Source organism: Hylobates moloch, unplaced genomic scaffold, assembly GCF_009828535.3.
Source record: "Hylobates moloch isolate HMO894 unplaced genomic scaffold, HMol_V3 SCAFFOLD_15, whole genome shotgun sequence".
In the NCBI taxonomy this organism is placed as follows: Eukaryota; Metazoa; Chordata; class Mammalia; order Primates; family Hylobatidae; genus Hylobates; species Hylobates moloch.
The window spans coordinates 31,605,574-31,621,774 of NW_026652290.1; the positions used below are offsets into that span (position 1 = coordinate 31,605,574).

The 16,201-nt window shown below is 53.0% G+C and overlaps 1 protein-coding gene across 2 annotated transcripts in view; it reads right to left on the reverse strand.

Annotated features, from left to right (window-relative positions):
- The window catches only part of PSD4 (pleckstrin and Sec7 domain containing 4), a 45,406-nt gene that overhangs the window by 16,766 nt on the left and 12,439 nt on the right, over window positions 1-16,201 (reverse strand). The window contains exons 1-5 of one of the 2 annotated variants that reach the window (XM_032177292.2): window positions 12,125-12,211; window positions 2,759-3,802; window positions 1,209-1,334; window positions 841-916; window positions 26-404 (exon numbers count right to left, since the gene is read on the reverse strand). In XM_032177292.2, the coding sequence (XP_032033183.1) occupies window positions 26-404; window positions 841-916; window positions 1,209-1,334; window positions 2,759-3,691 (1,514 nt within the window). In that variant the 5' untranslated portion in view covers window positions 3,692-3,802; window positions 12,125-12,211. Of the gene's footprint in view, window positions 1-25; window positions 405-840; window positions 917-1,208; window positions 1,335-2,758; window positions 3,803-12,124; window positions 12,212-16,201 lie in introns of those variants that run through there. The other variant, XM_032177294.2, reaches the window with a different exon arrangement.

Genomic DNA, 16,201 nt, shown 5'->3' on the forward strand with positions numbered 1-16,201 from the left:
GAGAGCCAGTTAGTCTGAGACTTACTGTTCTGCAGAAGTCAGGTGAATGTCAGGCTGGACGTCTCCAGTCTCTGCAGGCCTGGCTGTTCCTTCACTCTTTACTTCCTCGGCTGGTTTTGGGGCCTCCCCGGCCTCCTCTTTCTTCAAGGAACTTGGCTCTTTCCCATCCGTCTCCAAGAGTGAAGACTGTGAAGCATCTAGTGTCCACTTGGGCAAAATGCCTGAGCTGTGGTGTTGAAGTTGCGGGCTGCCCTCCTGGGACGATGCAGGGCTGCGCCTGGGACCAGGGCCTCTGCTCTCAGATTCTGGGCTGCTAGGCTCTGGAGAAGAAGTTGGGCTCCTCCAGGGGTAGGGGGCCAAGGTGCAGGGAAGAGATTCCTGGGGTTGCCCAGCCTCCCTCTCATCTGAGGAAGAACATGAAGTGAGGCGGGCACAGGGCAGGAGGCAGGAGAACAGCTTGGGCACCACCTCCAGAGGCTCCCTCCCTGGGGCTCCTCCCCTGGAGCCTGGCAGCATGCCCTGTCCTCCCTCAGGCAGTGACCTCTCCCACTTGCAGAGGCAGCAGACAGCGGGCTGCCGGGACTCAAGCCTCCAGGCAACTAAGGGCTCAGGACCTTTGCTAAACCATTAAGACCCAAGGGTAAGAAATGCCGGGCCTTTTGTACGTTTCCCTCATTTACTTTTAAAGAGGCAGGATTTAACCCCAAGTCTGCCTGGCTTAAACACAATATAATAGGACCCATTAATGGCAACCATGGATCCAAGAATGATCTTTGTCCTCACTCCAAATTCCAAATCCTCCCAGGACCCAATTTCCCAAACCCCCTTATTAGGTCTCACCTCTGTCCTGGGAGTTAAGAGTCACCTGGGGCCAAAAAGGACCTCCTCTCTGCCAGCCCTCAGGGCTGAGACAGGCCTGTTGAGAGAGGCAAAGGCATTCCCGTGAGCCCTGGAGACACAGAGAGGTGGATGGGGGAGAGGCCAGGCAGGGAGAAGGGGAAAGGAGGGGAGGGGAAGGATGCCATGAGTAGGCAGAAGCCCCTCCGTCCTCCTCCCACCCAGGCTGGAGCCTCGGTTCAGAAGGGGAGTCCTGGATGTGAGAAGCCCCACATCCTAGGATTGTTGGTGCTAGGCCCTGGAAATGAATGGGCTCATATTCCTCCTCCAAAGATGGAGAAAGTAAGGCCCAGAAAGGGGAAGTGACTTGCCCAAGGTTGCACAGGATGTGCAGCAGGGCCAAGATCAGATCCGACACATCTTGATTCCCAGGCCAATGCTTCGTCCACACACGGTGCTGCAGATGGAGCAGGACCAAGCCTATCTCCCTGAGAAGTCTAGAGAGAGACAGAGGAGAGAAGGAGAGGAGAGGTGACTAGAGGAAAATTGTTCCCAGGGCCTTTCTCAAATCCCGTGAAGCCTCCTCCCTTCACAGTCTGCCCAGATGGCCCTGCCTCAGGTGGTGCCAGCCCAAGGGGGGGCTGTGTTTTAGGGAGGGTGAGAGCCCCAGGCACTGGGCTGGGTGGACTCTGCCTTCCCAGACAGGAGCCAACCCGCAACTTATAGCGTTCCCAGGCTTCCCTCTGAGAAGTTAGTGCTTAGAGCAAGAAAGTCCACGGTGGGTGCAGTGGCTCACTTAATCCCAGCACTCTGGGAGGCCCAGGTGAGTGGAACACCTGAGGTCAGGAGTTCAAGACCAGACTGGCCAACATGGTGAAACCTGTCTCTACTAAAAATACAAAAATTAGCTGGATGGGGTGGCACACACCTGTAATCCCAGCTACTTGGGAGCCTGAGGCAGGCGAATTGTTTGAACCTGGGAGGTGGAGGGTCAGCTGAGATGGCACCACTGCACTCCAGCCTGGGCAACATAGCAAGACTCCGTCTCAAAAAAAAAAAAAGTCCTGAGAAAATGGACCTCCACAGGCACAGCCCTAACTGCCCCACACTGGGGGCCCTGGCCCATGGTGGAGGGGACTCCCATCAGTACCCAGGAGCTTCTCTGATCTTGGGGCTCCAGTGACAGAGCTGCTCTAGGTAATAGAGCTGATCTGGATAATAGCTCTTCATTGTTCTCAGGGAATTGAGAGATTAGAAAATTACAGCCACACTCTACCATATTGAGTCTCCTTATCTCTTAAAGAGAGGCCTCCCTGGGAAAACTGTGTTCCCTGTTGTCTCACAGAGCATGTCCCCATCCTTAGTTGATATTAAGAATCTCTGCCATTGTCATATGGGCCTGATCTATTGACACTGGACGGGGGAAGAATGACAGATGGTGAGCTAAAAGTAACAACTTGCTGAAATCTGTCAAGAAGAGAGAGGACTGGACTTTTGAAATAGGCATCTCTCTGTTAGGGGCAGAGGTCACCCTTGCAGGCTGAGTGCTGCCCTGTTACAGTTGGGAATGTCTTGGAGGTGGGAGGGGAAGAATCTGAGAATGGCCTGGAACATGCTGCAATTGGAGGAGCTGTTTGTTCTCCAAACGTATCTAGGCATAGCCCCTTGGAGCTGGTGAGATGGAGACATTTGTGGACTTAATTATATCAGCTGACATCATGGCATTGATAAAATGTCCTATCATTCTGAAGATAACACTGGTCCTGATTTTCTGCTCTATTACCCTGCTATATACTGATGCAGGTTATCCCCAAAGCTCTTAGCATCAGAAAAGAATGTTCTGGGCCTGGTGACCCCCAAGGAAGACCCTCCCTTCTGTGTTCCCAGTACAGCCCCGGTTGGTTCCCAAGACTGGGCTTACCTCACTCTCCCCCTGACCAGGAGGTGCTGCAAGATCCCCCTCAGTGGCAGCCACTGAGGCCCAGCAGATGGAGTGTGTTTTATAGACTGGCACAGGGAATGGAGGGGTACGATGCCCACTGCTAGCAGCGCCGTCCCCCAAATCCGGCTCACTTTCCAGCTCCCACAGCACTGTGTCTTCTGGGAGGGGAGGCTCCAGAGTCGCTGGACTCTCAGGTCCAGTCCTCACACCTGCATGGGAGTCTGCAGCCCCCCAGGAAAAGCGCTCTCCAGAAGCACTGTTCTCTGAGCAAGGACTCTCCAGGAAGAGGGGGTTGCTGAAGACCATGCTCTCCTCCTCAGCTCCCCACTGTGGGGAAGACTCTGGGGTTCCCTCTCTCAGCCATGCCTGGCCCTCCCCCTCAGGCTCGCTGCTGTCTTCCCCTGAGTCTTCATTCTCAGGTGGGCTGGAGTGCAGGCCCCTGTCCCCGGGGAGGTCCACAGGGGGCCTGGGGAGACAGCATTTCAGCCCAGCCTTGAGCCCTTCCGTCTTCTCCAGCTCCTCCTCCAGGTCTAGGACACACATCTGGGCCTGCAGGATGCCTGCCCAGAACACTACCTGCGTGGACGTGCTCCGGTTCTGCTGTGGGCTCCCCGGTAGATGGCTGGTTACAGGTGACCCTGGTGATGCTGTGCTCTGCCTGTGCTCCCCCTGGGCAGAGCAGCTCCCCAGGTGTGTGAGCTCCACGCCGGAGCCCCAGGGAGGAGCATCTTGTCTGGTAGATTCAGGAGGGTCAGTGGCCCAGGTTTGCTCCTCACAAGACTCCGGCGGATCCTCATGGCTGCATGTTTCCCTCAGGCACTCTCCTGGGTGGGGCTCCAGGCTGTCTCCCAAGTACAGGTTGAGAATTTCCATGGGCTGGGGGTGGTCAGAAAGTCTGTAGTCACCCATCATCCACCGAGCAAAAGCTGCGCAGGAGTCCCCTGGAGCATCTGCTTTCACAGTCTCACCGTGTGGACTAGAGGGAGCACTGGCCGCTGGGGTAACTGGGAATCCATATCTACCCTGGAAATGCCCAAAGCAAGTGCAGGTTAGGGAAGGGCTGTCAGCCTCTGGAGGCACGTATGTAGTGTGTTAGATGTGTTTGGAGTGTCTTCCCCATCTATGCCTGCTGCTCCTTAGCACTGCCCTCCACAGCCCTGCTGGGAATAAAGAGTGTACCACATACTCCATCTGACCCCACAATCTCTAAACTTGCACCAGAGCAGCACCTGCCCCAAAGACACCCATCTGTTGGCTGAAGGTAGCCCATGTGCCTTAGCTGAAAAGAACAAACTGGCCAGATCAGATCCTTCTCTTGGGCATTTGGATTGGAGAGTGTGGAGACCGAGGTGGTTGGCAGCAGGAACAGAAGGCGGAAATGCCCTAGGTATCAAGGAAGCAGCTGCAAGACACAAAGGACATGTAAACCAAAGCATGTGGGAGCCAAACAGACACAGACTGGAGGTGAGGAGAATGCAACAGACTCATGGAAGAAGCAGGCACCCATGACACGAAGGCCACAGCCTGCCTTACTTCCACTTTCCAAGGCTCCTATCCTTGGGGCCTTACCCTGTTCACCAGGCTGGCTCACAGGCTGCTTCCTGGTCCTTGTAAGCTGTTGACAGCTTGGAATTTGGCCCAGGTAGAAGCAGCAAGGGGCCTCTGCTTAACTCAGTCCAAGCCCTCATGAAGGGAGGATGGTTCAGCCCTGCTGCCCACCACCCAGCAGACTGCCTGCTGCATGGGGAGGAGATCTCTGCCTTCTAGGGAAGAGGAGGCTGGGATGTGGCAGCAGTGTCTGCCTGGAGCTGCCTCACATCTGCCCGGAGCTGCTGTGTACACAGGATGCACTAACACTCTGGGTGGGCCCTTATCAGATGAGCCCAGGAAACTCGCAGGGTGTTTTCTAGAAGCATGCATCTCCATCCCCTGCATGTAGCCCACTGCTTACGTGGCTCTCAGAGCAGCCCCGCTTCCTCAGAATAGCTGGCTTGTTTTGATCCAAAGCACACTGTGAAGCTTGTAACTTGTTTGTCTCATGGTGCTGGCTCTCCACAAAGTGGAAGTGCAGGGTCAAGTACACAGGTCCTTATGGCATGTCGTAAGCACTCCCCTGGCAGCTGTCTTTTTTTTTTTTTTTTGAGACAGAGTCTCACTCTGTCACCCGGGTTGGAGTGTAGCGGCACAATCTTGGTTCACTGCAACCTCTGCCTCCTGGGTTCAAGCAATTCTCCTGCCTCAGCCTCCCGAGTAGCTAGAATTATAGGCGTCCACCACTATGCCCTGCTAATTTTTTTTGTTTGTTTGTATTTCTAGTAGAGATGGGGTTTCACCATGTTAGCCAGGCTGGTCTCAAACTCCTGACCTCAAGTGATCTGCCCACCTTGGCCTCCCAAAGTGGTGGGATTATAGGTGTGAGCCACTGCACCCAGCAGCTGTCTTTTCTTATTTTCCCTTTGCCTCATTTTCTTCACTCACAGATTCCTATCTTGAAGGCTTGAGTGTGTGCTTATGAGCTGTATTAGAATATTTTGGGGAGCAAGACTATTAACAAACACACACATGCTCCCAAATTATAACCATGTGTGACTTCCAGATACCCAAGAACAACAGCCCCTTCCACATGCAGTTAACCAAGCCTGTCCCCACCCACCACTCCCCCAACCTCGCACCTGAAAGATGAGCAGTCCCATGCGTGTCCCTGTTTAACAGATGAGGAAGCCTTAGCCTGAGTCTGGCTTAATGACTCACAGATGGTGACAGGGGCCGGAGTCCAACCCCAGACCATCCACCTTCCGGTCTGCAGCTCTCTCTGCCCTGTCCCTGCTCCAGTATGAAGAGAGTGAGCCCAGGTGGCCTCGTCCAGGGCCCCAGACCTCACACTGAGGTCCTCCCACAGGCAGCCTGTAGGACAGGAGCTTGACTGGCATGCCCGGCCCTAACCAGCACACATAACAAACCCATGGGGATCAGCTCCTCCCTGCCCAGCACTAGAGAACATAAGCTGAATCAATAGCCACATGGACCACAGCTCAAACCCTTGTCTTGCCACATACAATTGAGTGGATGAGCCTGGAAAGTTCCTTAGCATCGGGGAGCCCCACTGCACAGGGGAGCTAGGGTTAACGGAGGTGATTCACGCAGCCTTCAGCCAAGGCTTGGCCCACTGTTAGACACTCAGTAAGTGGTAACCCTCAGCACTCTCTCACCAAGGTCAGGGGGTCCAGCTGTTATTCAAGGTCACCTAGAAAACATCGCTTTGCCCCATGCCTTTATCTGGAGGGCACCTGAGAGAAGGAAGGAGGGCCAGTATGCATTTCGGTTTCTTATTCACTTTGGAAGTATCCTTTTTCTAAAAGTGCCTCCAAAAGGAAATCTCTTTCTGGGTTTTTACCCCTCCCTCTGACCCAACCCCTGCATTCCTGTTTTAGAATACCAAGAATCTAGACTTGCTGGATGACGGCCTCAGGATTCTGATGTTTCAGCCCACCCGGAATGGCCCCTGACCGGCCTTCAGGGCCCTTCCACCTGTTAGTTATGGCAGCCTCCCCAACAGGCTGACTTCCCAAGAGGGGGCCCTTTCTTATATTTAATCTTGTACTTGATGCTCTGAATCAAATGGATCAGATTTGGTCTTGTCAGAGATGTTTGAACCAGAGTGGCTCCATCTTGAATAGGGGCTGGGTAAAATAAGGCTGAGACCTACTGGGCTGCATTCCCGGGAAGCTAGGCATTCTAAGTCACGGGATGAGATAAGAGGTCGGCTCAAGATACGGGTATCCTTAATTCAGCAGCCCAAGCTGCTGCTCTGCCTATGGAGTAACCATTCTTTTATTCCTCTACTTTGCTAATAAACTTGCCCTCATTTTATGGGTTCGCCTTGAATTATTTCTTGCACGAGATCCAAGAACTCTCTCTTGGGGTCTGGATTGGAATCCCTTTCCATTAACAGTCTTGCCTTTCATTCTTCTCCCATGGATCCAGACTTCACTCATCATTCTAGGTTCTGCCTCTCCACCTCACACCACTACCTCCAGGTAACAGTATGTATGGTTTACTCCTTAAGTCCATACCACTCTCTCTTCCCCATGCAGCTGCCCATTGTCCACCCTCAGTGCTCTCTGGGCAAGAGGACTGAGACGATTCTACTTCCAAGGCAGAAGGGATGAGGAGCCTCAGGCCCTATTGTCTATACTAGGGAAAACATCCTGGACCCCAAATCTCCCTCCCCAAACCTGCCTGGTGGAGAGCAACCGAGTGTGAGCAAAGAAGTGACTCACCCCACCACATCCCACTGCGCCTCCTCAAGACACCAGCCCATGTGGTATAATAAATGACTAGGAAGATAAGTTTATTTAGAGATAGAGGGGAAAGCTGGGGAGAAGCGCCTGGTTTACAGGTACCAGAACATAAGATATCCCTAGCTCTACTCAACTGCCTCCCTTCCCAGACCCCAAAGCCACCCTCCAGGTCTCTGTGAAGTCCTGGTCTTTGGGCCCAAATAGTTCTCCTGCCATGTACAACCCCTGATCCCTTCTCCTGTTCTCATTCACCCAACCCCACACATTGTACCTGAATGAGTGCCAGCCTCACGGCCCTACGGGCACCAGAGTATTTTGCCAGGATAACGCCAACTGACCTTCTTTCACCATCAGTCAACTCACTTGGCAAGAAACGTTCCCGTGCCAATATGGGAATGGGAGTGGGAATGCGGGGCTGGGCCTGCTAGAAAGGCCATCCTGAATTTTTCATAAGATGAGAGGAAACCCCACTTGTCTCTCTTTGCACATATGTACTTGCAAATAGATATGTATATTTACATAAAGCAGCCCTCTAGGCACACGCTAATGCTGATGCTAGACATAAATGAGGATTGGACTTGCCTTCCCAGATAAAAACCAGTGTTCCTTGCTGGATTTTTTCAGAGGAAAAAAAATAAATATCAGAGGCTACAGCAGCTTTCCCAGCAAAGAGAAGAGAGCAGATCTCTGGGGCCTGCAGCACCTGAGGAGCCTGGGAGGGGTGAGGGTGAGGAACTGGTCAGTGGAGGGGAGCCCAAGGCAATGGAGACAGGAAGGGTGGAGACAGATCAGGTATTCAATGGGGACAAGGCATGTAGTTTGACTGGCTACGACATTTTTTTTTAGACGGTATCTTGCTCTGTCACCCAGGCTAGAGTGCAGTGGCATGATCTTGGCTCACTGCAACCTCTGACTCCCAGGTTCAAGCGATTCTCCTGTTTCAGCCTCCCAAGTAGCTGGGACTACAGGCACCTGCCACCATGCCTTGCTAAGTTTTGTATTTTTAGTAGAGACAGGATTTCAGCATATTGATCAGGCTGGTCTCAAACTCCTGACCTCAGGTGATCCACCTGCCTTGGCCTCCCAAAGTGCTGGGATTACAGGCATGAGCCACAGCACCTGGCCGGCTATGACTTTTTAAACCAATTAAACTCAATGTGACTATACTCCACCCTTCGCTTTTACCTTCTGAGCGTTTATCCCGGTGTGTAGTTGCCAGTGTGTTTATCCACATGGTTCTAGTTTGCCTAGAAGGTAAGCACCAAGACGGCAGGTTCTTTGTGTTTCCTTTTCACCACTGTCTCAGTATGAAAATATTGAATGGCATAGTCACATTATGTAACTGATTTGCTAACCACTCCCACCCACAAAGCTCTGGGGGCATACTTTAGTTCAACTGGATTCGAAATTTAAAGATCAGCATTGACTTGAGGGGTTTAGATCAAGTGGATTAGAAACTTAAAGGTTAGCGTTGACGTGAGAGGTTCAGGCCCGCCTGTGACTTGAGCTGGGGTGCGAACCCAGGTTACAGCTCTCTTAAGCATCACTCTCTCCTCCTGCCCACTGATCAATTCTGTTGGACATTCCTGAATTCACTGGAGTCACTCGAACTCCTGTGCGGCACCTCCTTGGCTGAGAGTCGGCGTTGCAGAACATTTGTGAAAATAAGAGAGGAGATGGCTAGATGAATGGACAGACAAATGGAGAGAAACACTGATGGGATGGATCCTCAGAACTCTCCCTCCACAACAACCAGGCCAGAAGACTGGGGAGATCGAGGCTTAGAGAAGAAAGTTAGCATCATTATAACATGAAGGCTTCCCCGTGGGGGCCAGTCTGCCCATGACCAATCACCTCATCCTCCCCTCTCCAGGAAGCCCAGTGCTCCAAGGGCAGTGCTCCCCCAGAGGTAGGTCCCTACTGGGTCAGCAGCCCAAATGTCCCTATGGGTCTTGGCTCCCAGGCAGCAACCTGAACAGAAAGGAGGACCCATTCAATCGTCTTGTTTGTGCTCTCCACTTGTGGAGGGGGCACTGTATAACTGTGTGTTTAAAAGACGTCTTCCTTTTTTTTTTTTTCAATTGCTCTTGCCTGAATGGAAAGGTAGGATGACCTAAAAGGTGAAGTCACCTCCTAAGGCCAAAAAGGCAGTCCTACCTGTCACCTAGGTGAGGGCGGTCTGATCTCGCAAGGGTGGAGGATGGAACTAGCTTTTGATCCCTGAGGTAGGATGGCACCCTCTAGGCAGAGGCAGGCCAGAAACTGGGCAGCAGAGCCCAGGTCTTATGCATCTAAAATTTTCTTGGTTTACTTGTGTTTTTCCACCCTGGTGTTTAGTAAAATCTCTCTTGAAATCTCCTGTCTGTTATCCCAGTGAGAACAAAAGCAGAAGGAAAGGAATCCGCAGCAAAAGAATCGCCACCTGCCCCATCAGTTGAGTTCTGTTACCTCTACATTAAAGTGGCCCTTCGTTTTTTCTGAGCACTGAGTTGTCTCTGAAAGTTTAAGGAGGGTTCAGAGAGGAGGGAGCAGGGAGGGAGCCGAGGTGGGGAAGAGAGAGCACCGCTCCACTCTGCTGCCCACCAGCCACTCTTCTTGAGCACAGCTGACTACATTTCAGAGAATCTTCACCACGGTGGGGAGGGGGTGTATGTTTTTCATGGAGAATACTGCAGGGGCTAAGCGTTGTGTCCCTCTTGTGGGAGGTGAAGGACACAGAAAGCAGTGGCTGAGGGACTAGAAGACAGAGTCCCTCCCACCTGCCCCATCCCCGGCTTCAAGGCAATTTCTTTTTGACCCTAGGGGGCAGGAAGGAACCCAGCTGACACCTGGCACCCGGATTGTGCTTTCTAACAGTGAGTTTGTTTTTCACCCTCAGCCTGGCATTGCAGCCTTGTGCTCTGGCTGAAGAACCGGGAGACTCATCACAGAGGCTGGGGTATGAGCCTGCCCTGAGTAGGAAGGTGATGTCCTTGGGTGCCCTGCACTGACCACCCTCCTTTGCCCACTTAAGGCCCTGCACTGACCACCCTCCTTTGCCCACTTCAGGGTCATAGTGAAGAACGCAGAACAGAATCTCATCTTAACTCTACAGCTGACAAGCCATGTGGCTCTGGGTGAAAAACTCCACCTGGTTCCTTTTCTGTAAAATAAGGAACTAATACCCAATAAAGCTATACTTCACAGGTTTGTTGTAAAGTTGGAATGGGTCTGAGTGCTGGGCCTGGCCCTTGGTGGGTGCTCACGAAATACCGTGTCCTGCTCAGTTTAACTTTGTTGTTTTGCTGTCCATTTAGAGAAGCCAAAATTAACAAAAACAAACAAATAGCCCTCTTGGTCAGGCTCAGCTCTCGGCCTCCTCAAGGAGTCAGCCCTGAGCCTTCACCCACAGGGTGCCTGTCTCTGTTTCCCTTTTTGAGCTTCCAGACTCAGCAAGCAAACACTCCCTCCTTTTACCCTGGAAATGTTTTCCCTCCTATGGAAAAAGTATGAAGGCCTCTGGCCGGTCCAAGGACTCAGGAGGTGACCTGTCCTTTCCCTCTGCAGCTCAGGAAGCTGCCGAATTACAGATGTTGCTGCAGGCAGGAACCATGAGTGGAACTCCCTGTCCTGGAGGTGCAGGACAGAGGCCTCTGTCTGAACCTGGGGTCTGAAGCACCATGAGAGAAATGACTCGAGAAGGCCCCACATCCTGCCCACACAGAAAGAGCCATCATGCAAATTTGCGCGCGCACACACACAGAAAGAGAGAGAGAGACAAGGCAGTGCTACTGAAGGCCTGTGGTGAGGCCAGCAGAGGCTCAGGAAGGGAGCAGAGGATGGAGGTCTGAGGTAGGCAGAGAGTATCCAGGGGAGAGATCACGGGGGTAGGGACAGAGTGCCAAGGGGACCCAGGACAGCTGCTGCCTGGGGAGGACAAAGACCCCTAGGGGGCTGGGGCCAGGCTGGGCCTCTCCTCCCTGGGTCCTCTCACCCCACATCCCTCACCCCTTCTGTAGGTCTCTTCCCCTTCTCCAACAAAGAGCTCAGCAGCCCGGGTTCTGATCCCCATGCTAGGCGGTTCCTTGTCTGTAGGAGGAGGGGGGCATGGGATGCTCTAGAGTCCTAGGCAACTGGGAGACAGGCCTGCTTGGGGCCCACTTTTTAAAGCTGGGCCAAGGTCTGATGAATGGAGGAGTATTTATCATCAGCTGATGACAGGCCACCCTTCCCTGCATTCTAGCAGAGGAGTGACTTCAACTGTGGGATTTTAGGCCCTGGAATAAGGGGGAAATAGCAGTGTCAGGGACTTTCCCTCCATGCAGCTACCTTCACTATAACAATAATGACTGCAGTGGGCCTTAGTGTCTCACACAGGCACACTTTGAGAGTTCAGTGGTTCCTGTTGCCCATCAGGACAACAGGCCTAAGCCAGAGCTAAACCAGTAAAGAGGGTCCCCTTACCTCTCCTCGAGCTTCTCCAGGATGGTCCTGGAAGGCAAGATGAAGCTGGGAGTCCCCTGATGGCCAAGTGGACTCTGAGCTCCTGCAGCAACCACACCCAGAGCTGCCCCCACCCCAAACCCAGGCCTTCCAGACTCCCTATCTCCAGAGTCTAGGGTCGAGGATCACTTGGGGCCTTTGGCCACAAAAGCCCCCACGGGGTACTCAGCTAGACCAGTCACTGGGGGCGCAGTGACACTCACAAGAGGATTAGCAAGGAGATTCCTTCACCTTTCACTATTGCAGACCTCCAGGGGCTCTGCGGGGAGCCAGGGAAGGGAAACAACAGGGGTCTGTGGGGCCAGGGCAGGGAATCAGAGAAGGGTCAGATGAGGAGGGGTAAGCTGAGGGAGGAGAGGGACGGGACGCAGAGCAGGAAGGGGAAAGGAGGGGCCTAGCCTAGCCCAGGCTTATGGCAGGTGCACACGGCACTGCCAGAGCCCTCGCCTCTCCCCTGCCTACCTGCCCCAGCCCCTGCCACAAGGACCCACATGTGACTCTCCACATTCCCTGCTCCCACAGGTTCCACCAGCCCCACCCTAGGCAGACCCACTTAGCTCACCTCCAAAGGACCCAAGAAGGGATGGCTTGGCCTGGGCTCCCCAAGAGCACTTCCTGGCTCACAGTCGGCTTGCCCAGTGAATGTGGCTGTGACGGCTGGAGCTTCCGACTTCCGCTCCTCCTCACCACAACACACACCCCTCCTGCTCCCCGCCGCCTCCCCAGGGTTCCCTAGCTGCTCAACACCTCACACTTCCTGCCCACAAGACAAGAGCCTCTCCTCCTAGGCCCAGCACCTCCAGCTCCCTTCCCCATGCCCCTGCTCCTTGGAGACCCCCACCCTGCACACCAGCCTAGAAAGAGCCTGCCATGGTGGAACTGGCCTCTCCCTGCCATGCAGGGGCCTGGGATCGAAAGGGGAAGGGGCCAAGGCCTGGTTGGTAAGCAGGCCCCACCTCCTTCCTCCCTGCGGTTCTGCCCCAGGTTCTCAGTCTTGCTCTGGCTCTCGGTCCCCTGCAGGGCACCTAGTGAGAGACAGGAGGGCCCTAAGTTGGGCAATTTCTGGTTTTTAAACAAATGACATTTCAATTTTTGTGTGACTATGTCTCATGTGACTGGTAATAATGCAAGTGATACAGTTGCCTTTTAGTTACAAAGTGTCTCCCAGTAGCACCTCAATCCCTCACACCTACTTTATGAAGCATTAATAAACCCATCATACAGATCTGGAGGCAAGCTCAGAGATGCTAAGCCACTGCCCAGGGTTGCACAGCTGGAAAATCACAAAGCTGGGGTTAGAATACAGAGCCTGTGACTATATGAACCAACGGACCTCCATTCCCCATGGCTGAATTCCCAACACATGTCCTCGGGACACAGGCCACAGTGTCCACAATTGTGAGTGAGGCTTGTGGGGAGCGCACTCACCATGCCATTCTCCTCCCTCCGCACAATCTACTTCCTCAGCATCAATGACCATCAACTTCTCTGCCGAGGCTCCACCACTCCCACCCTCCCTGAACTCTTGTCTTCATGATTCCAGCTGACCCGGAGACTCCCTCACTTGCATGTCCACACAGCAGTGTGGACCAGCCACCCCGACCCAGAGTTGAGAGGGTCGGGCTCTAGCTCACCCACAGCCACACCCCTCCCCGCAGGGTGCAGAGTCCACAGGAACATACCAACATGGAGCCCGTGCACCCTGCTTCTCCACCACACTCTGAGTGACCCAGATCCTGAGATTCTCCACTTCTGGGGCCCAAATGGCCTCCTCCCGGTGTGGGCACACTGCACCACTGCCCTATGCAGCCCGAGACTGGGTGGAGCGCTGGCAAGAGTCCTGATAGTGGAGACAGGAGCAGGTAGAGAGAGCTCGAACCTGTGGGCAAGTCACCCACCCACATGCACGGGGGATACAGAGCAGGGTGGGGAAGAGAAAGGGAGGTGGAACTGTGGCATGGGCCAAAGGCTGGGGTGGGCTGTGCTGTGGCAGCAACATTCAGACACGGCTAAGAATCCTCCTTCAAACCTGGACCTCCAGGCCATGATGAAAGTGGGAGGTAGGAGAATTAGGTAGGAGAATAGACACTTTTTTTTTTTTTTTTTTTTTTGAGACAGAGTTTCACTCTTGTTGCCCAGGCTGGAGTGCAGTGATGCCATCTAGGCTCACCACAACCTCCGCCTCCCAGGTTCAAGTGATTCTCCTGCCTCAGACTCCCAAGTAACTGGGATTACAGGCATGTGCCACCATGCCTGACTAAATGTTGTATTTTTAGTAGAGACGGGGTTTCTCCATGCTGGCCAGGCTGGTCTCGAACTCCCGACCTCAGGTGATCCGCCCGCCTCGGCCTCCCATAGTGCTAGATTACAGGCGTGAGCCACCGCACCCGGTAGGACACATTTTATATGACAGTTTGTGAGCCTTAGTCTTAACTTTCATGTATTTGGACATATCAGATGGGGTCCTCCACTCTCTACTTCCTGGGGCTGGCAAATGTTGGGGACATACTTATCTCACCAGCACTTCAAACTCAATGTTTATAAGGCAAGCCTGGTTCCTTCTCTTCTCCAAGCTCTTCTTCCTTATATATTTCAGCTTTTACAACTCTCTGACTCCATCAGGCTGGGTAAGTCAGAAACCTGAAGTCACCAAGACCTAAATGCAAACCCTCCTCTCTGGGCCCCAGCCTCTAGGGGTGCCTCCAGAACATGGCCAAGGCTCAAAGTCAGCACCTGCTCCGTGCAGGCTCTATGCTACAAGCCGCTGACCTATCAGGAATAAAACACATGACCCCTGTGGAAGCTGAAGCAACTCCATCTTGGAAGCTAACCTGCCACATTGACTTAACTGAGTGACCCCAGTTCCAAGGCAGGGCCTCTACAATTTCCAGTCTATCTATTGTTCCCTGTGTAAGAGCAGTTCGTAAGTGCTACCCATAGGTCAAACAATCTTAATGATATCACACTTCAATTGTCTTGCAAATCCCATCTGAACTGCCCCTACCCTGTGGTATACGAGCCCCGGGTTTAGGTGCTAATGCAGGGATCCACCATCTCATCTCATCGCCGCCTGAGACACCTACATGGCTTCTGTTGGAAAGTCCCCTAGCTTTCTCAGCCTCTTTCTTCAACTTCTCAGCTTCCTCAGACTTTGGGGTAGGTAGGTTTGCATAGGCCTGTCTGCTGCAGAACAACTCCTGTTCTCAGGGAGCTTCCAGTCTACTGACAGAGAAATAAAATAAACAATCGGACTCATGAATCAAACTTTATCATAAATTGTGAGGAATGCCTGGAAGAAGCAGAGAGAAATAAGAGAGCAGCGAGGGTGAGCACACTGCCATGGGAATTCGGGAAGGCCTCTGAAGCTGCACCATGTCCTGGTGAGGAGGGTCCAGCATGGAAGGACATTTTCGGCTTCTAATTCCTTCCCTGAGGTGGGAAATGTCTCCACATTTCCAGGGAATAGAAAGCAAGCCAGTGTGGTGCAGAGCAGTCCCAAGGGCCCAGGGGGTGTGGGAAAAGATGGGGTCAGGACGGGCAGGGCCAGAATCCACAGGCACCCCAGTGGCAAGACAGGGTACATTTTTTTTTTTTTGAAACAGTCTCACTCTGTCACCCAGGCTGGGGTGCAGTGGCATGATCTCAGCTCATTGCAACTTCTGCCTCCCGGGTTCAAGCAATTCTCTTGCCTCTGCCTCCCAAGGAGCTGGGATTACAGGCATCTGCCACCACATCTGGCTAATTTTTGTATTTTTAGTAGAGACAGGGTTTCATCATGTTGGCCAGGATGGTCTCAAACTCCTGACCTCAAGTGATCCACTCGCCTTGGCCTCCCAAAATGCTGGTATTACAAGCATGAGCCACCATGTCAGGCCCAGGGTGCATTTTTGTTTGTTTGTTTGTTTGTTTGTTTGTTGAGATGGAGTCTCACTCTGTCGTCCAGGCTGTAGTGCAGTGGCGCGATCTCGGCTCACTGCAACCTCCACCTCCCAAGTTCAAGCGATTCTCCTGCCTCAGCCTCCGGAGTAGCTAGGACTACAGGTGCCCGACACCATGTCCGGCTAATTTTTTGTATTTTTAGTAGAGACGGGGTTTCACCATGTTAGCCAGGATGGTCTTGATCTCCTGACCTCATGATCCACCCGCCTTGGCCTCCCAAAGTGCTGGGATTACAGGCGTGAGCCACTGTGCCTGGCCTTGTTTGTTTGTTTGTTTTTGAGACAGAGTCTTGCTCTGCCTCCCAGGCTGAAGTGCAATGGTGAGATCTCGGTTCACTGCAACCTCCACCTCCTGAATTCAAGCGATTCTACTGCCTCAGCCTCCCAAGTAGCTGGGATTACTAATGTGTGCCACCACATCCAGCTTGTTTTTGTATTTTTAGTAGAGATGGGGTTTCTCCATGTTGGCCAGGCTAGGTCTTGAACTCCTGCCCTCAGGTGATCCGCCCACCTTGGCCTCTCAAAGTACTGAGATTACAGGCGTGAGCCACCATGCCCGACCCCCAGGGTGCATTTTTAAAGCAGATAAATGACAGGTCAAAGAGTATTTGTGTATTTACTTTAAAGATCATCCATCTGCTATATGGAGAATAGATGGATCTGTCTGCTGCATGGAGAAGAGATGGTAGAGGCTACATAAG